The following is a 27,453-nucleotide window of genomic DNA, read 5'->3' on the forward strand; positions in this document are numbered from 1 at the left end:
TTTGCCACGTACTAGATTGATCCGACACTACGATTGTAACCTTTAATCTTGGGACATTAGGTTGAAATTTCAAGCGCTCTCATTTATATGAAGAAGAAGTTATCTTCTATCCCGCTCTTCAAACAAGCGCATTTATTTTAGCTATTAAAAATGAACGTAATCATTTTTGATACGCTTTTTAAGATGCTTTACCTTATATTAATGAGTTGTTCCGTTTTCATTCGTCGTCAATCGTCAACGTGACGAAGGGTACGCGGCCATTAAGGTTGTCACTCAACTAATTTTAAATTAATTAGGCTAGTCCTGAAAGCGAGATGTTATTTTTGTACTAGGGAATATTTTTAATTGAAAGTTTTTCGGTTAGCTCATTTCTATTTACATTTTCATGGAATGCATAATTATGTATTTTTACTTAGTGATATCTAAGTGCTAACACTAATATTATAATTAATTATGTATTATATTCAGTTGGAAAACACATAAGGAGAAGTCGCTAAAAATACGGAATATGCAATTAAATTTACTTCGATGATTCTATCTCAATTATTTTTATTTCAAGCTTATGCAACTGATTTTGCTGTATTTTCTAAATTGGGCCAATTTGAAAAATAAATTTCCCAATTGGTGTATAAAAGACCAAAGTACTGAATTTGTACTCATTGTTCAAGATCTGCATAGCGTGAAACGAAACGAAAAATCACGTTTGACGTTTATGAATAATTTTACATTATCTGTGCATTTCATTACTCACTTTGGCGCTTTTTTTTTATCTTTCTATAATTTCCACAGAATTGTTAACTGTCGTATTAATAATACAAACACAAATATTACTCCCACAATCCGATTTATTATATGGAGGAATCGAATGCCGCCTCTTTTTTAAAAATTGGTTAAGCCATCTTAAATGATAAAGATTGTTCTAGACGTGACAATGCATTTGGGGAGTCGGCCTGGTTGAAGGACACGATTATTGATCGTTCTACTCGGACGAGAAATATGTAATATTCATAATACAAGAACATGTCTAAACTAGACCTCATGACCTAGACAGAGACCACGAAAACTGCAAAGTATACTAAAAGTCGGAAATAATATTATAATAACAATAAAAAATCCGAGATTAAATCGTAAAAGTAGTTCGAATTTTTTTCTCATCCCTAATTCAATAGAGATCTATTCGGTCTAACTGAGTACATGCTGTAATTACTTTTACAATTTCCTTATAGCTTAATTAAGGCGTCGCCGGTTGTTACCTTATGTTTCCTGAAAACCGAATAATTATAAGGGCCATTTGAAGGTTTGGTTTCTGATTGTTTAAATGTTTTTTGTAAATGTTTTGTAAATGCGCCACCCACCTTGAGATATAAGTTCTAAGGTCTCAGTATAGTTACAACGGCTGACTCACTCTTCAAGCCGAAACGCATTACTGCTTCACAGCCGAAATAGGCAGGGTGGTGGTACCCACCCGCGCGGACTCACAATATGTCCTACCACCAGTACTTACGCAAATAATAATTTTGCGGGTTGACTTTTATTACACGATATTATTTCAATGACAACTTTTCTTTCATAAACGATTTTAATAGAACAAGCCTCTTTTCTCTCCATGATCATTTTCGTCTACCTGTAAATATTTAATTTAAATTAAAATCAACGCGACTATATTTATAAATTGAAAGTTTTGACAGTCTCCTTACAACGACCTCTTAAAGCTCTGATAACATAGACCTTTAAAGTATACTTCAGTGAAAATTACTAACTATAAAATTGACGCTATAATAGCTTCGGTTTTCCCGTGTCCCGGTCTTCATGTAGATCGTATTCGTTTAGTAAATTTATTTCTGGTGCACCTACAGCAAACAGCCTGCAAGAATCCTAGCGATAAAATATCGGCGTATCAAAGCCAAAGCGTGGGTCGTTTTGTTCAAAATGGAAACCTTGTTTCAGGACGGACCGGTAACGTTTGCAACGTCGACATGGACTGTCCGGATAACGCTTTCTGCAGACTGAACAGTTACTGCGTCTGCAAGGAAGGGTACGTGTATGCAGCTATCAACAGCACTAACAAAGGATGCCTCAAAGGTACGTCTTACACGTGTGGCTTAATTTAAGCTAAGTTATTAAAGGTTAGGTCTCGTTTGGTGGCTTAGGCTGGTTCGAATAGTTTTTTAAGATCCGCTTATACCATGGGCATGTTAAAATGTTCATTGACGAACATAGCCAATTTATTACCAAATTATTTATTTATAAAAGTTATTAATTAAATTGATATCGTCTTTAAATCTTTGTAAAACATGACTAATTCGAATTTTAAATTCAGTTAATAATCCTACATCTTTACAACCAATCATGATGCATAACGTCATAAGTGGCTAAGAGTGTTGCCCAATTGCGAAACTCTTAAACTACCTTCATACGATAAGAAGAACGTTCTTGAAACCACTAGCTCGATATAAACAAAACAAACTTTCATACACATGCATAAACTAAATGTTGGCTGTACCATTGGCATTGCCGACGTCAATGTACGACGGTAACCATTCTGCACCACTAGTGTACCTACTGAAGCAGTAAAAAAATTTGCAAATACTCTCATAACTTTACCAAAATGAATAGTACGATCACACAAAACTTAGCGAGGTAGCTTGTGACACGTGACTCCTGTTCCTCACTTGGTTTTATTACCCTAAGCTGTGAGCACACTTGTATTATCATTAAATTTTTTCATCTCACATCCTTTCAATCACCTTGATATCAACATACTTCAAAAATTTACTGCAGCGTCCTGCTAAAAAATCTGAATTTCATAAACAAGCCATAGAAATATTCCGAGTCAAGCAGAGAGAAAAACTGCTTTTAGATACCCCAAGCACCGGTCATCATTCTCGTCGAACCTGTCTCTTGCGACGAAGGGCTCGGCAAGGAAATTAACCCTTAGACACAGCCCACTGAGTTTCTCACCGGATCTTCTCAGTGGGTCGCGCTTCCGATCCAATGGTAGATTCTGCGAAGCACGGCTCTTGCTAGGGTTCGTGTTAGAAACATCGTCAGGTTTGAGCCCCATCAGCTCATCTACTAGCCCGGCGACGCTGACATGGTCTCTCTAGACCATCAGCTTAAGTAGGAAAAAAAAGAATAACCGACACACCTCCAAACTTTAACGCACATTCGTTGATTTTCGCAGAGGCCCGCAACGGGGAGGCGTGTGTCCAAAACATTCAGTGTCACATGACAATGGGTGTTCACTCTGAATGTACCGGAGGTAGCTGCGCGTGTGCTCCAACAGCTCATCTAGACGGGGAACGATGTTACGAGACTGCATGTGAGTTCAGGCTTTTTAAATAATACCTACCCTATGACTAACTGGTGAGCCACAGACGTACCGCGGTTTCATTTGGCCCATCAAATGCGTTCATTACACGATACAGAAAGAACATTAAAAGGGGCCTTCGTATGGCTTCATCCAGATTGCTAGGTTCCATGGTAAATGAATAAATTTTTCACAACAAAACCGACTAACACGGTGAAGGCCATCCAAACAAATTTCATATAACATCGGACCGATAATTGACAGGTCTTTAGACACAACTAGTCCAAGCTTAGCCCACGCCCTGCCCAGTTACGCTCTCAGCTATTTTCGATATTACGTAAAGACTCCTGTTTATTATATTGAATGCACAACCATCCGATCTTATGGACAACAAATTTAAACATCGTTTTTTAAAATCACCTATACATGAATATCGTCATTTTCTTCCAGTAATTGGTGAAAGATGTGTGGTCGATCAGAACTGCTACCTCGGCGAGCAAGGCATCGAAAGACAAGCATTCTGCGTACGAGGTTACTGTACATGTCAATTGCAGTTCAGCCCTAGGGACAATGGAACAAGGTCGGTTTTTTTTTTCTTCGTACCTCTAGCAAACAACAAAGCCAGAGATTCATATTTACATTTTTTGTTTTAATTTTAATTATAGTTGATACTCCTGCCCATAAGGGGCTTAAAAACTAGGTCACGCATTCATTCCGAGCCTCTTTATCATACCAGTTCTCGCATTTATTCCTCTCGTACTTTCATTCACAAGGTCGGTTTTTGTTGTACAGTGTTGTACAGTTATTTTTTATAGCTTAGAAAGTTGGGCCCATAGACATCGACGACTTAAATGCCGTGAGACATGAGTTCTAAATCTCATTACTACAGTCCAACGGCTGCCCCTTCAAACCGGATCGCATTACTGCTTCGCGACAGAGACAGGCAGGGTCGTTGTACCTACCCGTACAAGTTCACAAAAAGCCCTGCAACCAGGAATAGTGTAAAATGGTAATTATTGAGCGCTTCCTTTTTTTACATGTTGTTCATTAGTTGTGGAAGTCGTTGATCGAGTGTCGGATACATATTTTCCTTTGAGAAGTTAGAACCCGCCTGAAAGATTTCAAAACTCAAATAATAATTGCACCATTCTTCTTCGATCTTTACCACTAGGTCATATCTTCATAGGACATAATAATATAATCATTCCGTGCGAATAAAATACACCATCCAGCTTATTTCTGTTACGAAGCCATCCTGTGTTCCGGTCTGAAGGTTCAGTTCGGGTGTTGTCTATGTCTTTGTGCTAAATACCGGATCGGCAATTGTCTTATCTATCCAGACCTAGTGACTAGTGCTTTGAGTGGATTACAAACAGAGCAATGCGACTTCAAAAATAATTTGTTGTTAAAATTTTTCATATTAATCCAGATGCGTTAGAGACGCAGCTCTTGGCGAAGAATGCGAGGATCAGTTGCAATGCGCCGGACCTGGTTTGGAGTGCAGGGGTACTTGCAGATGCAGGGATAATTGGGTGGCCAACAACCACACCAACTCTTGCGTTGAATGTGAGTAGACCAATGGAAGATTTTCATAGAAGGCAGGCATGGAGTGGGTTTTAGCTCGAGGGTCTATTCTTACGTCGCCCTGACTGGCGGGCGAACTCACGAGACTCAGCTTGACAGAACTTACTAATATCTGCCCTAGAAAGAGCAGTGTTTCGCTGAATCTGCAATTGGATCTGAATCGTGACCCACTCAGAACATCCGGCAAGAAACTCAGTGGATTGAAAGGGAGTAATCCATTATGAGGAGATGCGTTTTTGAGTGATTTTACTAGTGGTATCTTGTGAGCCCACACAGGTAAGTACTATCAACCCTATCTATTTCTGCTGCGAAACAGTACTAACCATACTAACTAGGTGGGTAGATATCTAATTATAAAAGTGAACTCGACAAGTACAAGTCACGGTAACTATGAATTTGTTCCATAGAACTATTCGAGTAAGAAACAAGTTTCCAAGAATGTTATGGCAGAGATATATATATAAGAGTATAGCTCGTATGGTGAATACGTACGAGGAGGTATCCAAGATTTTCTGATATGATAAAACGGAAAAAAAATCACGAATTATTCTTATAAAATTATTGTACAATTGTATTTTGGCATAGCTCGCAATGTAATACAGTTAAACATTAAATGAGAGACAAAATACCTGCTCTATAGATTGCGGAGTCACAAAATGTCACACAAAAAATTGTGTGATATTCTACAAACTAGAACAACTGTACTTAGTAAGATTAGCTATTTAATTATTATTTAAGATTTAATGTTTTTGTTAGACTCTTTGTTTTTTTTTTGGTTTTTTTTTGCATATATGGACGAATATGGATGTACGAGCTCACAGTCTACCCGGTGATAAGTGGTTACTGGAGCCCATACCCTTCAAACCGAAACGCGTTACTTCTTCACGGCAGCAATCGGCAGGGTGGTGGTACCTACCCGTGCGGACTCACTAATGGTTACAATAATTCATTCCAGCCGTCAAAGCACTGAACGAACCGTGCGAATTCGACATACAGTGCGACTCGTTGGCCGGCGTTCCCGGCGTGCCGTCGCCCGGGGCAGCCCTGTGCCTCGGCGGGACCTGCTCGTGCTCTTACAACGCACGTCCGGTCGGGAACCCGCCGCGGTGCTGGCACAGGAGACGCCCGGGACAAGACTGCAGGAGAGATGAGGTGAGGACAGACGAAACCGGTGGTAGGACCTCTTGTGAGTCCGCGCGGGTAGGTACCACCACCCTGCCTATTTCTGCCGTGGAGCAGCAATGCGTTTCGGTTTGAAGGGTGGGGCAGCCGTTGTAACTATACTGAGACCTTAGAGCTTATATCTCAAGGTGGGTGGCGCATTTACGTTGTAGATGTCTATGGGTTCCAGTAACCACTTAATTAACATCAGGTGGGCTGTGAGCTCGTCCACCCATCAAAGCAATAAAGAAAAAAAAAATACTATAAAAAACTTACCGTTTTGCGCAAAAGATCTTTACGTAGACAAACAAACAACTTTACTTTCGTATTTGCATTAAATAAAAAGGAAAATGAAGCATAATATCAAAGTTAATGTTTTATATTTTGCTTGTTAGCTTGCAATGATTTCATCACGACTAAATCATGTAGTGATCGGAGTGTGCGTACAAACGTGTTTTCAGCAGTTCTGAATATCAGTAACCACTTAACACCAGGAGGGCTGTGAGCTCGTCCACACATCTAAGCAATAAAAAAAAAACAATAAGTCTCACACCGATTGTTTTAGTCGAACATATGATTATATTCATTACAATATCTTGAGCCGCACAATAATGCTGTTCTAATTTCAATCAGAAAACGATTGTTTTCTTTTATCAATTTTTTTTGTGTTTACGCACCTCGATACATTCGTCTTAGGCTGAGTTGAAATTCTACTAAACAGTAGTTAATAAAAAAGTATTTATAAAATAATGTGATTTATATTAAATCGAGAAGATTTATTTAGGTCTGATCACATAATTTACATAAATAACATTTTTGCTAATTCGTTTTCTATAATAGCGCGAATAGCATGCGAAAGTTTGAAGTTCCAAAACGAAAAAAACAAAGAATTCAACTAAAAACTCATTTCTTTATTAAACATTCAATTATATTTTTTTATTAAACAGGAATGCGTTTCTGAGGAAGACGAACCCGGTTATTGTTTGAACGGGCGGTGCACTTGCAAAACCTGTTCTCCTGACGCGCGGGACTTTAGTGGCGCGACGGTTTCCCGCCAATCGATGTTCGCGTCGGCCGTCGTGTTGTTCGCCGCCATTTTGGGATGATAGCCGCCATTTTGTCATGTTCCTGTTATTTTAATACAGAAAATTTCGAAAAGTCATACAAAGTCATCTGTGCCTTTATTAAGAACGCGGATACCTAAGTATTTAGTGTATCGAGGCTTTTTATCGAGAAAATACGAATCATCGTTTTGATTAGTATAAGAATTCAAATAGTTGTAAAGACAAATGAAACGAGAATGAACTGTTTGAAAACAGACATTTATTTTTACAGTATATATTGATGCAAATATCGAAAAATATTTAATATACATATCTACTTAATGTTATAAAATTAAATGTAATATTTACAGATCTTTGTGCCTTTTCCCGTGGCAAATAAGTTTGAGAATTGTGTAGATTTTCATTTAAATTAAATAATATTATATTTATGCACAAGTTAATTGTTAAGTTGTTAAATATGTTGGTAGTTTATATAAAGATTTGTATATAAATTGTTGGTTGTTGTATAAATCTAAGTTTTAGGCTTTTATTTCAGAAACAGTATTTTGTGAGTGCAATTTTTTTTTAAATATCTAGTATTCATATATTATTTATTTTGTTCGTATGAGTAGTGTTTATGCCAAAGAAGTGTACACAAAACGTTATAAAAAATGTAAATAGAATACAATAAACTATTCTAAACAGAGATAAGTATTTTAATAACGTTAAGGTTAAAATCACTCGTAAACAGAAATTATAGTACATAATTAGTTCGGAATTCGCGAGTCTTAGGAATTAAAACTAAAATTGAAACCACTTATAAGGTTTAACCTCGCGATTTTTATTGTCATACTTAATACAATATTTTTAAGCTAAGGTTCCGAATACATTAATCCTTTCGCTGTCAGAATGACAGACAGACGTGAGCTTGATGTTCCAGTTGTATGGGCTCATACTTCACATTTGAACGATAGGCTGTTTCGCGGTAAAAATAGTAATACAAACAGTAATAATTTTTATTACTGTTGGTGGGATGTTTCATGAAACGGCACGGGTAGTTTCCATTACCTGGTTAGTAGTCTATTTCTACCGCGAAGTAGTAATGTTTTCCGACTTGAAGGGTGGGACAACCCGCATTTTCAAAGCCGCATTCACATAGTTGATGTCTATAGGCTCTAGGCACTTTTGACACCAAGTGTCAAGACATTGAAGTAAGCAATTAAAAGAAAGATCAGTTACATGAAGTCGTCGTGGCCTAAAGGATAAGACGTCTGATGCATTCGTATCTAACGATGCAACAGTGTTCGAATCCCGCAGGCGCGGCGCTAGGCGGGTACAAAATTTTCTAATGAAATGTCTAAATATACACGATTGAGTTCCACGGTGCAGGAATAACAACGTGTAATGAAAAAATCAAACCAGCAAAATTATAATTTGCGTAATTATTGGTGGCAGGATGTCTGAGTTCGCAGGTACTACCCACCCTGCCTATTTCTTGAAACAGTAACGCGTTTCAGTTTGAATGGTGAGGCATTCGTTGTAACTATACTAAGACCTTAGAATTCATATCACTGGATGTCTATGGGCTCTGGTAACCACTTAACAACAGGTGGACTGTGAGCTCGTCCGCACATCTATGCATAAATAATCCAATCATTGAATAACTTACTTCTCGGTAAAGGAGTACGAGTAACATCCGTAGTTCTGGTGCATGTAGTGGTGGTGAGGGAGGCGTGGAGGGCCCGACTGACCGCCGGGGAGGAGGCCGCGTAGACCAGCGGATTGAGAGCCGAGTTCGTGTACCCAAGCCAAGTGCACCACAACCACGCGGCATCTCTGACGCACTCGCATATAGAATCTGGAACCAAACGAATTTCCCTTGTTCATAACTTAATGCGCAACTTTTTTATTAATTTTATTGCTGAGATCGATGGACGAGTCCACGTTCCACCTGGTGTTAAAAGGTTAAAGAAGCCCGCAGACATATACACCGTGAATGCCGCGATCACAAAACAAGAGTTCTAAACTCTCAGTTTTAACAGTACAACTACTGCCCCGCCTTTCAAACTTAAACCCATTATGGATTCACGGCGGAAATGGCAGGGTGGTGGTACCTAGCCATGCGGAATCCCAAGACGTCCTACTTCCGGGGCCTGATATAATCGCACTAATATTTGTCGAAGCGCGATATAATCTTTATATAATAATAATCTTAATATAATAGCGATAGATCTTGGTTTTGGTGTCTTAATGTGCAATAGTAAAATGTAGTTAGTGGAAGCTTCTTAAATAGTTCCCCACTGTACTTCTCGGAGCCAACGAAACTGTATACGTAAACCTGGATGGAGATCAGCAATACCAAGGCACAGCCAGATCACTGCCGCCGAGGACGTTCCTCCAATATCCTTTTAAAAAGGACATGTCATAGCGCTCCGGAAACATGTCGGTGGGGAACTATCCTCTTATCTGAGGGAAAAATCTCTCTAAATTACACAAATCTCTCAGCTGTTGACCGTACGCACCTACGGGAAGCATCACGAAGAACGGCGTCCAGCACAGTAGGAACAGTGACATCAGCATCACGATGGTCCGGGTGGCACGACGTTGGCGCGATATTATACCCGCGACCCTAAGAACAACAAACAGAATAACAAGACCTTGCAAATAAATGGCTTTATTATGCCTGGACAGGTTCGCTGATGGGTCTAATGGTCGATCTGATCTGAAGTGGGTGCAACAGTATTGCACGAACACTCCTGTGTGGTTTAGTACGAGTTTTTTTAATGTTCTCGATACCGTAAAAGATAACTCAAATTTGTTTGAAGTTGGAACAGCGCCCTTAGCGGCAAACGTAGACAAACGTTATAATTCCATACAAACTTGAGTTAACTTTTACGCTATCGAGAATGTTAAAACACTCGCACTAAGCACAGTGGAAGTACGACTGCGTTCGATTACGGGGGAGCGTATTCTATAAATGGGTAGGTATTGTTCGGTCCATGACAAATCCGCCGTATGATGTCGCGCCCTGACCTGCGACAATGTTGCTTTTTTCCCTACCTATTCTCTGGTAGCCTAAGGGGCTATTTCAGCTACGCCCAAAGGTGGTCCAGATCGTATATCAGTAGAAGTAATTTCGAAAACTGAACGAAATATGCGAAGTGGGTCAAACGTTACAAGCGAACAGCGAACCAAAATTCAAATATGTACAACCTAGTATAGTATTATATAGTGATATGTACAGGGTGGATACTAGTGCATAACAGATCAGTAGATCAGTGGCGGATTAAAAGTCCAGAGCGCCCTAGGCAATCACTTCATCAGCGCCCCTGTACCGGCCATAAATGGCCATCATAACACTATAAATTGTAAAAAGTTGTTTTTGCAATTACGATGACGTTGTATCATCAAACCCTAGTTAGTAGACTAGGACATTTAGTTCAGGCATTTAATTCTTAATTGTCGATATGCTATTTTCTTTATTTATTTAAAAATTCGACGCCTCTGTAACAGATAATAACATAACAAATACTGGTATCTATAAAACGGTGTATTGTGAAATACTTTGCAATAATTCTTTTATGTGATTTTGATTCGGAGAACTGTCAATATACTACGTGTCTTTGATTAAAGGCTATCATAAGTTTATCTTAATGATGTTTTATCGTGATAATGTGATATTATATTGTAATCTCTAGTATGTATAAAGTGTTCTTTGTTAATAAAATAAGCTAAATGATACTTACGGAAATTTGAGTCTCTTTAAAGGAGAAGTTATGGCACGTACCGTTTCCGACGAGGGTATCATGAAATGGCCGGTTTTTGGAGAAGGTGGTACCCTTGAAAATTAACAAATAAATATTATTCTACCCGTGCGGGCTCACGAGATACCTAACCACCGGAAATTATGCAAATTATAGTTTTTGCGGGGTGCGATATTATTGCTTCATCATGCAAGTTATTCGTGAACATGACGTGTTGATTAGAAAAGTTGGTCGCTGCTGCTTCAAACAGCTCGATACGAATGCGCCAGAAGTCTTATCCATTAGGCCACGACGACTTCCAGTAACTATTAATACAACTCACACTATGCTCTTGGGTACTTTATGATTCTCTTGTGATTCATCTGCAGGAGTAACGCTGTCCACATTTACCACGACAGCATCGGGGATGACCTAAAATCATTACGATTTTATCATGTTTATGATTATAACATTTTTATAAATTATAACATAATATTTTTAAGTCACCATCTGACAAAATTTATTTAACTGAGTGATTACCAGTACCACCCTGCCTCTTTCTTCCACATGTCAATTATGCGTAGCAGTTTGAAACCGGTTGAATAGGCGTATGAATAAATAGTACACTTGAGACTTTGGCCTCATGTCTCAAGGTGGGTAGCGGCAGTCATAGTATCATGCTACCTCTGGGCCGTGAATGTTACTTATGCCAAATACCGACATTAGTTCTACAAAACACACGGATTTTTTGAATTCGCGACTCAATTTGTGTTAATGTTTTGGTTTTTATATCGACCCACAGACAACCCTCTCTGTTTCTCGCCGTATCTTCTCAGTGGATCGCGGTTCGATCCGGTAGTAGATTAAAAGAAGCCCTCTTTTGCTAGGGCGGCTAAGTCTTTAAGGCTTAGCTAAGTCCGTCCGTCCGGGATTCCGACAAAACCATAGACGCTACCGATAAGAAAACTTAAAATATTTTTTAATTTAATATACACACAATTAAAACACTTACTTTTTCAACATTGTTTGTGACCTGGCCACGATGGAACCTGATTGAGGGCGGTGCCGCCAGAGCTCGCAGTATCCGGGCATAAAGAACAACCATCACACTTGCGGGAAGATAAAACGAAAAGAAAATACTGACGAATACGTAACTGGAATAAAAAATGTTTTATTTCATTATAAAATCATTTTCGTTTCCTTTAATTCCATTCCAATTCAATCATCAACTTCATTTCATTTCGCTTCATTTTTCATGTAACGGAACATAAGAAATGTGACTTGGCTTAAAAGTATCGTTGCTGGGGCCAAAAAATATTAAAAAAAAAAGAAACAATATTTGTTCAGTGTGCTTAGTGCGAGTTTCTTAACGTTCTCGATAGCGTAAAAGTTAGCCAATTTAGTATGCAGTTAGAACAGCGCCCCTTGTGGCAAACGTACGAGTTTTTTTCCCTACCTAAGCTGATAGCCTTGAGAGGCTATATCAGCGTCGCCTTAGCTCACGGGGCTCAAGTCTGATGACGTTGCTAACACGAACCCTAGAAAGAGCCGTGCGTCGCAGAATCTCCCACCGAATCGGAAACGCGACCCACTGAGAAGATCCAGCGAGAAACTCAGTGGGCTGTGTCTGAGGGTTAATTCACTCGTCGAGCCCTTCGCTCGGGTTCGACGAGAACGATGACCGGAACGTACGCAAACGATCCCATTCCATACAAATATAAGCTAACTTTTACGCTGTCGAGAACGTTAAAAAACTCGCAATAAGCACATTGAGGATCCAATTATTATAACAGTTGTTTCCGGCAACAAAAACAGCAGAAATACCTAACGCGATGCATGCTGAATGTGCATTGTTAATCAATATTTTTAAAAAAAATAAATTATGAATTGCTTTCTGAAAAGAAGATGAATATTTAAAATACTACATAAAATATATGGCCGTTAGGCCTCATTCGCACGGGCGTTTTAAAAACGTTGCGTTAAAACTCGGCGTTGGCGCTTTTATAACGTTCTCGATGTGAGTATTCATACGAACGTTTTAAAATCACTCTTATTTCGTTTTTCACTTTAGTAAGACGTCGCGTTATAAACGCGTTCACGTATAAACATACACATAGGAAATGCATCTGTTCTATTTGAACACTTTTTTAACGCCCGCCAAAAAAGGTCACGTGGGAATGAGGCCCTAGTGGATATTTCTTGATAAATATCGTCGCCCATTTCTTTGTAAACCAAATGAAACGAAAAGCATTTTATTTATAGATATAGGGGCGTGCTTAAAAATAATCATGAAGACAATATATATGAAATATAATAGCTAGCCTACCTAGAATTAGTGTTAACAGTACAAGCCTTAGCTATTTCTCCAGGTAGAAAATGCTTCGGCGAAGGAATGAAGGCAGTCGGTATAGCGATTGTTGTCGCCACGGGCCAGATCAGTGCAGCCAAGAGTCTAGCGGTCTTTGCTCTCTGTGCACGAGCTAACGGAGCGGTGATGCCGCAGAATCTCTCCCACCCTAGGGTGCAGATGGAGAGGATAGAGGCGGTGCAGCATAGGACATCCAAGGTGCTCCAACAGGAACATATTGCCCAGTCTGTAGGGAAATTGTCTATTTATTTTACCGATTATAAATATACAGACTGACTGGTTGAACACTTGACATATACCAATATAGAGTGCTCAGTAGTCGATTCTCGTTCTAAATAAGCAAAAAAATAGGCACCTAAAATATTTGCCTAATTTATCTTTAATTATCCACACAAACCAATAAGCGTGATCACTCGCACCGCGCGCGTGTCGTTACAGAATTTGCTTGCTTACACGGTCGACGATGGCGGCGTCGTTCGAACGCGGCGCGCTGATTGGTTCTCACCACGGAATAGATAAATAAGGTTGGAAAGGCCTTTGCTCTAATTTTGTATTAGAACCAGTGTCGCCGCTTCATCCCCACTATTTTAATTTCTACACATACACACACTGTGATTACAAGTATTTCGCACACAACAAAAACACCCACACATAAATCTCAGGACAGATATTCGTTCGCAAACTAGCACAAAACACCCGTAGGCATACACACTCACACACGCAAAAAGGCAATAAAAATGTTCATACACGCTAGTGCTTGATAAAATCGATATTCTTTATCGATAAATTATCTGATGAATGAATGGAGAAAATGAAACATGAAATAAATATTGAAAAAAAAAAACTATTTTACTTTTATTAATTACAAATAGTCACTGTCGCTGGAATAAAACGTATTTGTTAAGCAGTTGGCGCTTGCTATTAATTGCGAATGAATTTTTCAAAACTAAGTGTATTCTGATTTTTTTTATGATAAAATCATTTTCAGTAAAATGTTTAGAGCAAATATTACTCGTCTTTGTCTCCAGTTTCCTTTACCTGTCACGTCAATCCATTGTTCCCTGGCGTTAGGTTCTTTAGGAAACCTAAAATTTTTAATTTACTGCAGAAGTCAAATAGCATTTTACTTAGATTTTAATACGTCTTAGACAATATAGTAAATACCCGTAAATTAGAGGTCTACATGTCCCTTTATATTATACCTTCACTTTAATTCAATGATAATAATTCAATAATAATAATACATATTTATTTTACTCAAAATACGTCTCACTAAGAATATACTAGGTATCATTAATTAAATATAAAATAATGCAAAAATTATCCATGTCAAATGTAAATATAGTCGAGAATTCTGTCGATGATTTTACCACATGGTCACCTCACTATCGACAAACTGCACGGCCAATCAGGGCAAAGGCCGAAATTTCAAAGATTGAAGTGTAGAGAACGCAATGCATGTAGTACATTGGAAGCTGACTTGGTCATTGCGTTCATTGGGCGAGTACACATCGCGCAATGTATGCTATTTATAACTTGCTGCAATAATATTGTTAATGTTTGGAATTTCATAATGCTCAGTATATTTTTATGTTTTAGACAAATAATATTGTAATTAAATGGTAATTTCGACTTACCGATCGAAAGATATACCTCCTCGCTCTATACTTGAGGTCTGATTTTTTGTTTTACAAGTTATAATTGCACAACACGGCACTATAAAGCGGAGATCTGTTCGCCAAGTAGTCCGAAGCGCACTAAAAGCGGTGAATGCAAGAATCGGTCGAGTTATGTTTGTACTATCATAACAGTGGCACGCTTGCCCCGCCTACATTACCATTCCAACCTTATTTATCTATTCCGTGGTTCTCACCCGCCGGGCGGCGTCTCAGCACTGTGGTGGCCACAAATTTCGAGTCTTAGTCAATTAATTTAATGAAGGTTTTCTTTGTAGTTCATTTGTATTTTTTTAATTTTATGTTTCTAAGCGTTACATGTGACCATGAATTATCATGTCCTTGAGTACCTATGTAAAGTGTTCAACCAGACAGCCTGTATACATTAATTTCAATTTAGATCAGAATCGATAATATAGAATATATTATAATTAATATAGCCGCTTCTTCAAGAGCAGTGTGTCATTGCCCTCAGAGGGGGCGAGCACGAATGACAATCGAAAAAGTATTCGTATCGGTATCGAGAAAAAATATATAGGATTTAAACAGCGCCCCTACCGTCCGTAAAAAGAATTAATTTTGGCAGCACGAATGAATTTACTTTGGTTTCGCATTCAATTCGTCACGTTCCCGAAACTCGAGACTTATGCTCATAATCGAGAGCACGAAAATTGTTTTGACATACGGTAAGGTAAATCTCGAAGGCTGGCTATCGATTACTACCATCCATAACATAATGTAATGATCCGTATGCTTAGTGTGAGTTTTTAAACGTTCTCGATAGCGTAAAAGTTAGGTAGCTCAAATTTGTTTGCAGTGGAACAACGACCCTAGCGCAGACGTACGCAAACGTACCAACTACATAGAAATTTCAGTTAACTTTTACGTTATCGAGAACGTTAAAAAACTCGCACTAACACGTTTCGACGACTCGATACATTTACATTACGATTTCGAAGGTTTTCGTGCTTGAGGTATGTACAGATTTAAAAAAAAACTTACTCAAATGAAAGACGAACAATTCCCTGGCGGCTGCTATTGGCAGCACTAGTAGACCGAGAAGCAAGTCTGCGGTCGCTAAGCTCGCCAAGGGATAGTGTGCTGGGGCGCGATTAACTCTCTTCAGCGCCACCAGCACAGCAGCGTTCCCACCGACCGTGAAGAAAGTCACCGCGGCCATAGCTGCCGCAGCCGCCCACCACGAGCTCGTCATGTCACCGCGAGGGTGGAGCGTCAACACACTTTGCATTTTCTGGAATATTACACCGATCAAGGAGGCCATGACTTCGTTCATACATTGAGTACAAAAGAAGTAAAAAAATGCTAACGTGCTATAAACAATTTAACTGTCATTATTTGCGCTATCCGTATGCCAATTATTGCAAACTAGTGAAACCCAGTCACGATCTGTTGTGACTAAATCTAATTGTATGAAAATTATTGTGTAAATTTTGCAAAAAAACGCCCTTTAGTACTAATCTCATTTTGACAATTACGAATAAAACGAATAAGAAATCACTCAAAACGGCCGAGCCGTTTTCAAGCGCAGCCCCGTCCTGTCCCGATTATTTAATCATTCGTAGCTCCTCTCGAAAATAATTTGAAATTATTTGAGTTTGTATTGTATTTGATTAAGTGTTACGTGATTGATTGTTAGAGATTTTAGACTGATCAAAAATACTGTTACAGTTTGATTATGCGTCTACAATTTTAAATTTTTTACATCCAAACTTGAGAATACTTTGCAGTTTTTATGGTCCCAGATACCTCTTGTAGACATATCGATATTATGATTTAAGTAATTACTAATATATTAACAATGAAAAATCCGCTTGGTTTTTTACTTACGATTTATCCACGTAGCCACCATTGAAACTTCAGAAGGTAAATATATCGAAACACCAAATTCTACTATCACATTAAATAAAATAACGAATAGAAATTGTAATTATCCGTAAATTTATTTAAAACACAATAAATATTCTCGCACAAAACAATGTTATGATGTCGCATGGAAAATATATATTTATTGCGGGTAAACACAGAAATTTATCTATGGTTCTGAATAACAACGACGAATTAAAGGCTATATTGAAAGCTGACGATATTCAATCTACCGCGGAGTTAGCAGCAGCTTTCAAAATTAGCATTAAAACAATATTGGTCCATTTTCGTCAAATTGGCAACATAAATAAACTTGATAAGTGGTCGCCAGCGCGACGAACGCGTTAAGGTTGCATCACAGAAACACAAATAAAGGGATTTTGAACCGTATATCACCTGCGATGAATATCATCATTCTCCTGCTCTTCTCCCAGTCACCTGGGGTCGGCGCAACATGTTTCCTCCATCCATACTCCTCCATCATATACCATTTCTTCGCTCACTCCTCTCTTACACATACTGGTGGTAGGACTCTTGTGAGTCCGCGCGGGTACGTACCACCACCCTGCCTATTTCAGCACTGAAGCAGTAATGCGTTTCGGTTTGAAGGGTGGGGCAGCCGTTGCAACTATACTTGAGACCTTAGAACTTATATCTAGAGGTGGGAGGCGCATTTGCGTTGTAGATGTCTATGGGCTCCAGTAACCACTTAACATCAGGTGGGCTGTGAGCTCGTCCACACATCTAAGTAATAAAAAAATCGTCTTTCAAGCAATCCATCCATTTTTTCTTAGGTCTACCTCTTCTTCTATATCCTTCCACATTCATAGTTAACACTCTGTCAGTCCTTTTCATTTCGTCTCATCACGTGTCCATACCATCCCAAACGCGCACTTCTCAACTTCTCTGTGACAGGTGCCACTTTCCGTATTCTATCCATTGTCGTTGCTTCGCTCACTCCCCTCTCACACATACCGTCTTTCAGGTAATCCATTGATTTCTTCTTAGGTTTACCTCTTCCTCTTCACTTGCGATGAATAATCTCTATATATAAAAATGAATTGCTGTTCGTTAGTCTCGCTAAAACTCGAGAACGGCTGGACCGATTTGGTTAATTTTGGTCTTGAATTATCTGTGGAAGTCCAGAAAAGGTTTAAAAGGTAGATAAGTATGAAAATGCTCGGAATTAAATAAATTTTGTTTTCCCTTTGATGTGTCCTCCGCCGGACGGATTCCTTTTGTTTGTTTTAAGTTTATTTTATACAAAAGTTTAGGTATTCTATTTATCGATTGAGGCACTATGAAGTCTGCCGGGTCAGTTAGTGAATAATAAAAATTATGATCACTGTTTCGTGGTCTATTGCCGGAGTAAATACAGCTGCTACGCAGATGGCACCTATGGCATTATTGTCATATATGTACTGTAAGGAACAGGACATAATGATGTAGATGCTCGCGAATCTCCAGTTAGCTTTGGTTATTCGCGCGTCCCCACTTGTTCCTATACGACACCGCTCAACTTATAATGTACTGGTGGTACTGGTGGTAGGACCTCTTGAGCTCGCGTGGGTAGGTACCACCACCCTGCCTATTTCTGCCGTGAAGAAGTAATGCGTTTCGGTTTGAAGGATGGGGCAGCCGTTGTAACTATACTCGAGACCTTAGAACTTATATCTCAAGGTGGATGGCGTATTTGCGTTGTAGATGTCTATGGGCTCCAGTAACCGCTTAACACCAGGTGGGCTGTGAGCTCTTCCACCCATTTAAGCAATAAAAAAAAAGTATGGTCTCACAGCAACAGACGGTCTCTAAGCTCCAATAGCTAGACTTGAAGGTTTTGCGTCATCCACCATATCGACCAGATGTCAAGAAAAATTCAATAGCCGAAACTCAGTACAAAATGCATTGGAAGAGTTTGTTTGAAGTATTGAAAAATTGCCACTACGCTGACAGAGATGTATGAGTGTGTATCGGTATATGAGTGCAAAATATGGGTTTATATTTTGATTGATAGAAATAAAAAGAATGACTAACTTTCTGTATACTAAACGGCAATTGAAAGAGCTAATATTTATTGGTTCTATATGTCGCGACTGTTAAAGGAGCCGTTCTTTCATTAAAATTGGAATATCGTTTTTCGATCTTGTGGTTTCGTCCAGGCGGTGCTATAACAGGTCGAGCCTTGTATAGGTTCGTATTACCTTTTTAAAAATAGGTATTATTATGTTATCTGTTTTGACAAACATTCAAAATAATTCAACTATTTAATTACGCAACATTTATTGATGTATCACTTAGGCTATGGTATGAAGAAAGGTGAAAGAAACAAAAAACAGATTGCTTTTATTTATTCCTTTATTGTCAGATATCGGGAAAATATTTAAAAAAATATTCTCCCCAAAAATATTATTCTTACAAAGAAATGCATTTAATTAATATAGTAATAAAAAAAAGTATTTACAAAAACTTACAAGCTAGACAGTTTCTCTAAGCCGTCCTATGTCTTTTAAATTACAAATTTCATTAAATCTTACGTAATATTTGTTTAAAGGCACGCACATTTTTTCACAAAAAAAAAATATCAATTTTAGTGTGCCCTTTCATATTGACTTACAAACACATGTTCGAGATGCGAAAATAATCGTTATTACTGTCCGAGAAAGTTCATTTTAGTATTTCAATACATTGTACTTAAAATTCATTTAATATCAATTGCTTAAGACACGAGACTAAAACAGGAAGCTCGCGTGTCTATAAAGTTGACCTTCTAAAATCTTAATCACCAAGAATTATACAAAAATATCACTTACAAAAGAAAACATTTAAATTCTGACGAAATTGCATTCAATACATTTATTTATCTCTTAATTCTTCCAATTGCATTTCATGACACAAGTAATTAATTTGACTTGACCATAACATGTTTTACTAGGCTCTATGAACATAAGAGATTTTTTATCATAAAAAAATTGTTTTAAGAAATTAGTCAGCTGACATCGTCCGCCATTTTGATTCTTCGAGTAACGACATTTTGTATTTTTTTTTTTTTTCAAAATTAATTGAGTTTTATTTATGTCAACAACATTAATTATTGGTCAAGTCTTACAATAAGATTAACGTAAAAACTAACGAAGATCATTTCCTTATTTAAATACAATGGAAAGCTAAAATCTTAATAATTATAATTTAAAAGTATGTATTTACAAAATAATGTAGGCATTTAGCTAACGGCAGAAGTTTTACAAACTCACTTATTATTATTATAATTTTATACTTATTTTTAAAATATACAGAGTATGGACCGAGTATAACAGTAACAAAAAAAAATTGAGCATGCAAGTCCCGAGTAACGTTTAACTTTTTTTAAATTTAATATTATTATTTTTTAAAGCGAGTCAAGGAATGCTGAGATCTTAACATGATTAACTATATCGATAATGGAATATTTACCTCATAATTTAAAAAGGACAAAAAAAATACTATTTATTTTTCACGTACGCCGATGAAAACATGGCCGCTGTTATAAGGAATGCTGATAACAATAAAATTGATTCCTGATAATACTCACAACATGGTCGGATCAAGAGCATCATATTCTACTGAATTAAACTTCAAAATTCTTTTGCGTCTAATATATGGAAAAAAAAAAAAACTTAAGTCATATTTTACCGCGTAACAATAATACTTGTAATAATGACAGGAATTTTGGCGCGAGTTATAATAATACGGCTGCGTCACAGCTAATTATAGCCGCAATACGTAAAAATTTAAAATAAGAATATATTTTTTTCAATTATGAGGTACAAAATTGGAAGCAGTTTTGGAATGGTCGTAAGCGGAAGATATGTCTTAATTAAATTAAAAATCCACACGAGACTGCTGCCTGCTAGATAATTAACAAGATAAATTGAAACATAATTTGGAGGACACGCGAATACAGGCAACAATCTCTATAATATCAATTTGAAATTTAGCTTATCAATTTATATCTGAGCCAAAAAAATATTTAGAGTAAAAAAAAAAAAGTCGACTGCTCAATTCATTCTGGCAATTCTAACGAAAGCAACATCAGAATTAACACACAAAAAAAATCGTCAAATTCTAAAACAATGATATGTCTTATAAGAAAGTTTTGACTCAGAAATAAATTATAAGAGAAAAGTATCTATTTTAAATTATACTACAGTAGATTACAAAAAAAAAAAAAAACTTTTATCTGCTACAGAATCACACATAAATAATTTCTATTCACGCCGGTACGGTCGACAGTATAGAGAGTTATACAAATAAGTCCACTTCGTTCGTGATGAAGAAAAAGATGAATGAAGAAAAAATCTCATGGAATTGTCATAACCATGCTATTAGATGCATGGCATAAATGATAAAGTACGGTTTATTTCAAATTGTAGTTTCTACGGGAAAGGCCAAGATATCATACTATACAGCCTAGTCATTTATATACTCTGTTACATGAAAAATAATATGGAGTGAAAAAAATATATGGATAAAGTGAGGTGAAGTTGATTAATTTGAGACTGTAATCAATTCGGATGAAGCTAAATTAAACTAGTTGAGATGAGATGAAATAAAATCTCAATAAAATGGTGGTTATTTATAGATACTTAAGTTCTGATTTTGCAACAACCCGAGATACCAAGTTCAGAGAATGTTTCATTTTCCCACATTTATGTACTATCACAGATGGTAAACTGTTTATTTTAATATACGGTTGGTGATCATCACGGATATAACCTAAATTCAAAACTGACATTAAAATAAACGCATTTTACTCGAAGACAGATTCCATTGATTTTTAAAACATTTGAAACTGAAAATTTAGCGTTCATTTAAGTTTGAATCATCAAAATCGATACGGGACGCGGCTCTAGTCGTAATTGTCAACAAAAAAATAATGCTTATTGTATATAATATAATGCGTATTAGGTGTAATAGATTTTTGTATGCCGACCGTACCGAAAGCAATCTCATAAGCGACTCATTTACCATTAGCATTACCTAAAACACAGTTTTAAACAAATCAATAGAAAAATTCAACAACGCAACATTATTATATAATAATAATTAAAAAAAAAAAAACGATTCGGTGCATAAACACGCATTTAAGACAATAAATTATAATATGATTTTGATATTAATTATTTTTCGAAGAATTAAAATATATTTAGAGATTTCATAATTAATATTATGTTTCTTGTCGCACCGAAGTTCTTGTCACAATGAGATTAAACGTTTTTTTCTTAGTGCGTCGATACGTGCCTTAAAATATTATTAATTTACATCGAAGTCATGGCTGTACATTTCAGTCTATAGCTACGGCACTTAGCACCTTCCGAAACTAAACACCCGAGACTATAACAAAAGGTGCGTAACATTATATTACATTTTACGATTTAAAAATATGTATATAAAAAAAAACCGATGTCTTTTCTCTTTGCTGCTGACGCTACTACGCTAGAATGGGTCAGCAGATATTACCTCTCTCTCTCTTTATCTTCACAATCTAAAATGAGTTCTAACGCTCGATACTTAGAGCCTATTTACAAACGGTGTTTCGTGAAGCACCATTAATGAGTTTACCGCAGTTTTAGCAGATCGCTTGACGTTTGAAGGCCTACTGAAGGCGTACACGATCTTTCGAATGATACAATGTTATTTACTATAAATTTTATAAACAAAACCTTATGAATTAGCCATATCATTTCAAATGTATGGAATGAATTCGGAATTTAATTTTTCTCTAAGAAGATTTTTTCATAAAAGGCTCTTTCGATATATATATATCTATATACTGGGTGTTAGGAGACCGCTTCCGAAAACGAAGACAGATGATAGTACTAAAGACACCTTTGATTACTGATTTAAAAAAAAAACATATTTTTAAAACGTTTTATTAGCATTATTTACGTTCCATCATTTTAGTACAGATAAATGAAACTATAGTTTCATAAAAAAAACATTAATTTATTTAAAAAAAAAACCAGCAATGAAACACAAAACCAAAAACAGCTGATCCTCGGATCAACGAACGCCCGGGCGCAGCGTTTCTTTTACACGCACACCGACGCTGATATACCGCGCTCCCCAAAATTTACAACTTTGTAGATACAAAATTTTTGTTTTCGGAAGCGGTCTCCTAACACCCAGTATAAATGGTCTACCGGAATAGTTTATCTGTATAATAATCCGCCCACTTTTACTACTATTTAACGTGTAAACCTTAAATTGTCGGTTTCGTTATTAACTTTGTTATACATTGCAGCTTTAAAGCGTTTTTCGGGAAAGTCGAATCGGTAAGTATTTATCTACCGTACTAAATGTATATGCCTTATCTACCGTGTACACCGTAAATTGTTGGTTTCGTCATTAACTTTGTTATACATTGCAGCTTTAAAGCGCTTTAAAGCGTTTTTCGAGAAAGTCGAATCGGTAAACACTGATCTACCGTACTAAATGTATATGCCTTCGGCGCCTTTGTTCGTTTGTTGGATGTCGTTGGGCGAGAGGGCGGCGCGGTCGGACCAGTCGGAGTGCGGGGACTGCGTGAGGGGTGTCTGCGGGGAGGGGGTCGACCAGTGGTCCGGGGACTCGGGAGACGGCGTCGGAAACGTGTCACCCATACCGGTGTGCCAACTGTACAAGCCTGGAGAGCGAGAAAGGTATACTATTTAATTAAAAATTACACTACAAAATTCACAATAATTAATCTGCAATTTAGAGACTCGGTGATGCTATTTTTATTTATTTATAACTTTATATACTAGACAGTATAAAGGCGGACTTAATGCCATAGGCATTCTCTAACAGTCTACCTTAGGGGGGTGCAAAGATGAACCTTGGTAGGTGTAGTGTGATAGTGATATTACTTAAACATATGTGTATATATGACATACATAATTTTCTACCTATTATAGTAATCAGGTGGGCCGTATGCCCGTCTGCCTACAAAGGCTATAAAAAAAAAAAAAAAAAAAAAAAAAACGTTGCTAACACGAAACCAGAGCCGTGGAAACGGGACCCACTGAGAAGATTCGGCGAGAAACTCAGTGGGCTGTATCTGTGGGTTAATTTACTCGTCGAGCCCTTCTTCGCAAGCGACGGGTTCGACGAGAACGGTTAGTGGATCCGAAACGACGTGATCGGTGATGCAATAGAATAGCGCTCTGGACTTCGGTTCTTGGGTTCGATTCCTACATCAGACAAACATGATGATGAACCGGTTGGTTCGCTCTATCTTCGGGTGTTTATTATCTATATATGTATATATTTGAGCGTATATAAGTATGTATGTTAATATCGGGTACTCATAACACCGGTAATCCTAATTTAGGACCGAATGTTCGGGCGTGATTTTTCCAAGTTCTTTTTTTTTATATAGTACCTATATATATACAAATACATACTTTTCATGCTTAGTCCGGTTTTTAACACTGTCGATGTCTTTATGAGACAGTCGATCTACGCTTTTAAGACAGTAAAAAAATAATTTATAGTTAACATAAACAACGCTCTATAAGTTATAACAAAGACGACCCATTAAGTATCAAATAATTTGTCAAGATTTGAGAACATTCGGACGATGGCTCTACAAATAAGCTTAAATATGGATTATTGGGTCTAGTATACTTACCCGACATAAGATTGGTGAGAGCCGGATGCTGCGCCCCTTGGACCTGGCCCAGTGCGGCCGCGTGCGTCATCACCGCCTGCAGCTGCGCGTTGTGCTGACTGCTCGCGCCTGACAACCACATTTAATGAACCATAAATATGTAAATAGCTTTTTGAAGTAAGATTTTTTTTTTTGGATCGGGATTATTTGGATGAAACCTGTTCAGCTTCATTAGATAGGACCTCCGGTGTTCGAATCTCAAGCGGGTACCAATTTTTCAAATGGAATACGTACTTAACAAATGTTCACGATTGACTTCCACAGTGAAGGAATAAAACATCGTGTAATAAAAATCAAACCCGAAAAAAACATAATTTGCGTAATTACTGCTGGTAAGACTTCTCGTGATCCGCGCGGGTAGGTACCACCGCACTTCCTATTTTTGCCGTGAAGCAGTAATGCGTTTCAGTTTGAAGGGCGGGACAGCCTTTGTAACTATACCTGAGACCTTAGAACTTATATCTCAAAGTGGGTGGCGCATTTACGTTGTAGATGTCTATAGGCTTCAGTAACCAGTTAACACCAGGCGGCTGTGAGCTCGTCCACCCTTATAAGTAATAAAAAAAATGGAAAAGAAATTACTCACTCAGATGTGCGAGTGCTGAGTACGCGTCCAGCTGGTGCTGGTGCGAGTGACGTAACGCCGCCATGTGCGCCGGTGACGTCGGCAGCGACGGTCGCGACTTTCCTGGCGACGGCGAGCCTGGAGGATAACGAGCTATTAATATACATGTCAGAGACGGTCATAAGTTTGGTACACCCACAGACACAGCCCACTGAGTTTCTCGCCGGATCTTCTCAGTGGGTCGCGTTTCCGATCCGGTGGTAGATTCTGCGAAGCACGGCTCTTGCTAGGGCTAGTATTAGCAACACTCCCGGTTTGAGCCCCGTGAGCTCACCTACATGTCAAGGCGAAGCTGAAATAACCTCTTAGGCTACAAGCGAATAGGTAGGGCAAAAAAGTTGGAACAGGCTATTTGGTTTAAGCGGCATTTTTGCATTTTACATGATAACAAAAAACCGTCTTCGGCTATTTGAAGGGGGAAACTTAATTGAAATTCAATTAGAAACATCGAACCGTTGACGCTAATATCAAATAAGACGGACCTTTAATTTACAAAGACAAAATTAAATGTCACGTGTTAAGCAAAATGTCGCTTAAACCAAATGATCTTTGACCTCTCGATATCATAATTGTGAGACGAACAAGAAAAGAACAGAAACACGAATTGATCGAAGAATATCGATAAAATCAATTAAATTTTAGAGATGCTTGGCGGCCGCTAGAAGAATAGTTACCCATGTAAGCGTGCGGCGATGTGGTCTGGTTGCTGTGTGTGGGCGAGTGGTTGGAGTAGGGCGGCGACAAGGACGCGCCCATCGCGCCGCCGCCGTACGACTGTTGCAGCGTCTGACCCGTCTGTGACACATATACAAAATATTATTATTTTATTTTTTTCAGTCCACCCATCTTTATTATCTATATATCTACTTATGAAATAAATGAATTGCTGTTCGTTAGTCTCGCTAAAACTCGAGAACGGCTGGACCAATTTGGCTAATTTTGGTCTTAAATGATTTGTGGAAGTCCAGAGAAGGTTTAAAAGGTAAATAAATATTATTATGTAAAATATTAGAAATTAAATAATTTTTGTTTTTCCTTTGATGTGTCCCCCGTCGGACGGATTCCTTTTGTTTGTTTTAAGTTTATTTTATACAAAAGCTTATGTCTTTTATTTATCGATTGAGGCATTACGAAGTCTGCCGGGTCAGCTAGTTCATAATAATTTTAACACAATAACTCGTACTCAGTAGTTAGATGGTTAAAGGTTTTACTGGTGGTAGGACGTCTTGTGAGTCCGCGCGGGTAGGTACCACCACCCCGCCTATTTCTGCCGTGAAGCAGTATTCCGTTTCTGTTTGAAGGGTGGGGCAGCCGTTGTAACTATACTGAGATCTTAGAACTTATATCTCAAGGTGGGTGGCGCATTTACGTTGTAGATGTCCATGGGCTCCAGTAACCACTTTACACCAGGTGGGCTGTGAGCTCGTCCACCCATCTAAGCAATAAATAAATAATGTAATTGTTTGTTTGGATTATGTGTGTTGTATTCAAAGTGACGTAAGAATGAAGAAGCGTAATTTGTGATGGTGTTTGTTTTTTAAAATTATGTCTTGTTATTAAAATGTATTTGTGTTCACTAGTTTTTCCTGAAATCGAATTTGGTACAGTGCTTTCGTAACGGTCGGCTTCGAATTCGGCTTTTTTTATTTATTGCATAGATGGGTGAACGAGCTCATAGCCCACCTGGTGTTAAGTGGTTACTGGAGTCCATAGACATCTACAACGTAAATGCCGCCACACACCTTGAGATATGAGTTCTAAAGTCTCAGTATAGTTATAACAGCTGCCCCACCCTTCAAACCGAAACGCATTACAGCTTCACGGCAGAAATAGGCGGGGTGGTGGTACCAACCCGTACGGACTCACGGATCTTAGTTTGTATCACCCCTAGCTCTACCACTACAGAAAAGTGGAAATAATTCGTCAGCACGCTCTAGGTACATTACCTGATAAATTCATCGATAATTGTGAATTAAATCAGTCGAATAGAAACTTTAATGTTCAGAGAATAAAGTGATGTATACCTTGACGCAATCCTCATAGCTTGGCGGCTGCTTGTGGTGCAGTAGCTGCTCCATGCCGACGAACTGCGCCATCGTGTTCGAGTACAGTGACGTTGCGTCGTATGGCGACGGCAAGTCCTGAAATATTTCTCATAGGGTAAACATTACAATTATCTACAATAATTCACGAGAATCATCAAACTGAATCATGATTATTATATTGATTTAAAACTATTTCGGTCGTCACGTGCCTTGATTTTTTTTTCGAATATTTTCTTTAACTACCCTTGCATGCAGACGAGCATACGGCCCAACCGATGGCGAGTGTTTACCGTCGCCCATGAACTTCTGAATTGCTTTAAGTTTGGC

At 38.0% G+C, this 27,453-nt stretch overlaps 3 protein-coding genes and 1 long non-coding RNA gene across 5 annotated transcripts in view; 1 reads left to right on the forward strand and 3 right to left on the reverse strand.

The window, feature by feature from the left end:
• The window catches only part of LOC101744706 (tenascin), a 36,117-nt gene extending 28,313 nt beyond the window's left edge, over positions 1-7,804 (forward strand). For both annotated transcript variants that reach the window (XM_038015963.2, XM_062672412.1), the window contains exons 3-8: positions 1,948-2,082; positions 3,185-3,322; positions 3,761-3,890; positions 4,740-4,876; positions 5,850-6,046; positions 7,003-7,804. In XM_038015963.2, the coding sequence (XP_037871891.1) occupies positions 1,948-2,082; positions 3,185-3,322; positions 3,761-3,890; positions 4,740-4,876; positions 5,850-6,046; positions 7,003-7,161 (896 nt within the window). In that variant the 3' untranslated portion in view covers positions 7,162-7,804. The remainder of the gene's footprint in view (positions 1-1,947; positions 2,083-3,184; positions 3,323-3,760; positions 3,891-4,739; positions 4,877-5,849; positions 6,047-7,002) is intronic.
• Positions 6,946-16,953, reverse strand: LOC101744471 (octopamine receptor 2). Its single transcript, XM_004928597.5, has 9 exons — positions 16,734-16,953; positions 15,888-16,137; positions 13,168-13,435; positions 11,854-11,995; positions 11,185-11,273; positions 10,845-10,937; positions 9,621-9,727; positions 8,768-8,956; positions 6,946-7,183 (listed from the first exon to the last, which is right to left on the reverse strand). The coding sequence occupies exons 2-9, from the start codon at positions 16,132-16,134 to the stop codon at positions 7,176-7,178; spliced, it is 1,143 nt and encodes a 380-aa protein (XP_004928654.1). The 5' UTR covers positions 16,135-16,137; positions 16,734-16,953; the 3' UTR covers positions 6,946-7,175.
• Positions 13,777-14,970, reverse strand: LOC134200159 (uncharacterized). Its single transcript, XR_009974953.1, has 2 exons — positions 14,847-14,970; positions 13,777-14,294 (listed from the first exon to the last, which is right to left on the reverse strand). It is a non-coding gene; the product is annotated as an uncharacterized LOC134200159 (long non-coding RNA).
• Positions 16,954-22,743: 5,790 nt separating the features above from the next.
• Positions 22,744-27,453, reverse strand: part of Notch (Notch homolog) — a 181,821-nt gene continuing 177,111 nt past the window's right edge. The window contains 5 exon segments of the mRNA NM_001163898.1: positions 22,744-23,430; positions 24,418-24,525; positions 25,043-25,159; positions 25,756-25,876; positions 27,106-27,222. Of these exon segments, the coding sequence (NP_001157370.1) occupies positions 23,237-23,430; positions 24,418-24,525; positions 25,043-25,159; positions 25,756-25,876; positions 27,106-27,222 (657 nt within the window). The 3' untranslated portion in view covers positions 22,744-23,236.

This window comes from Bombyx mori, chromosome 15 (assembly GCF_030269925.1).
Source record: "Bombyx mori chromosome 15, ASM3026992v2".
Lineage (NCBI taxonomy): Eukaryota > Metazoa > Arthropoda > Insecta > Lepidoptera > Bombycidae > Bombyx > Bombyx mori.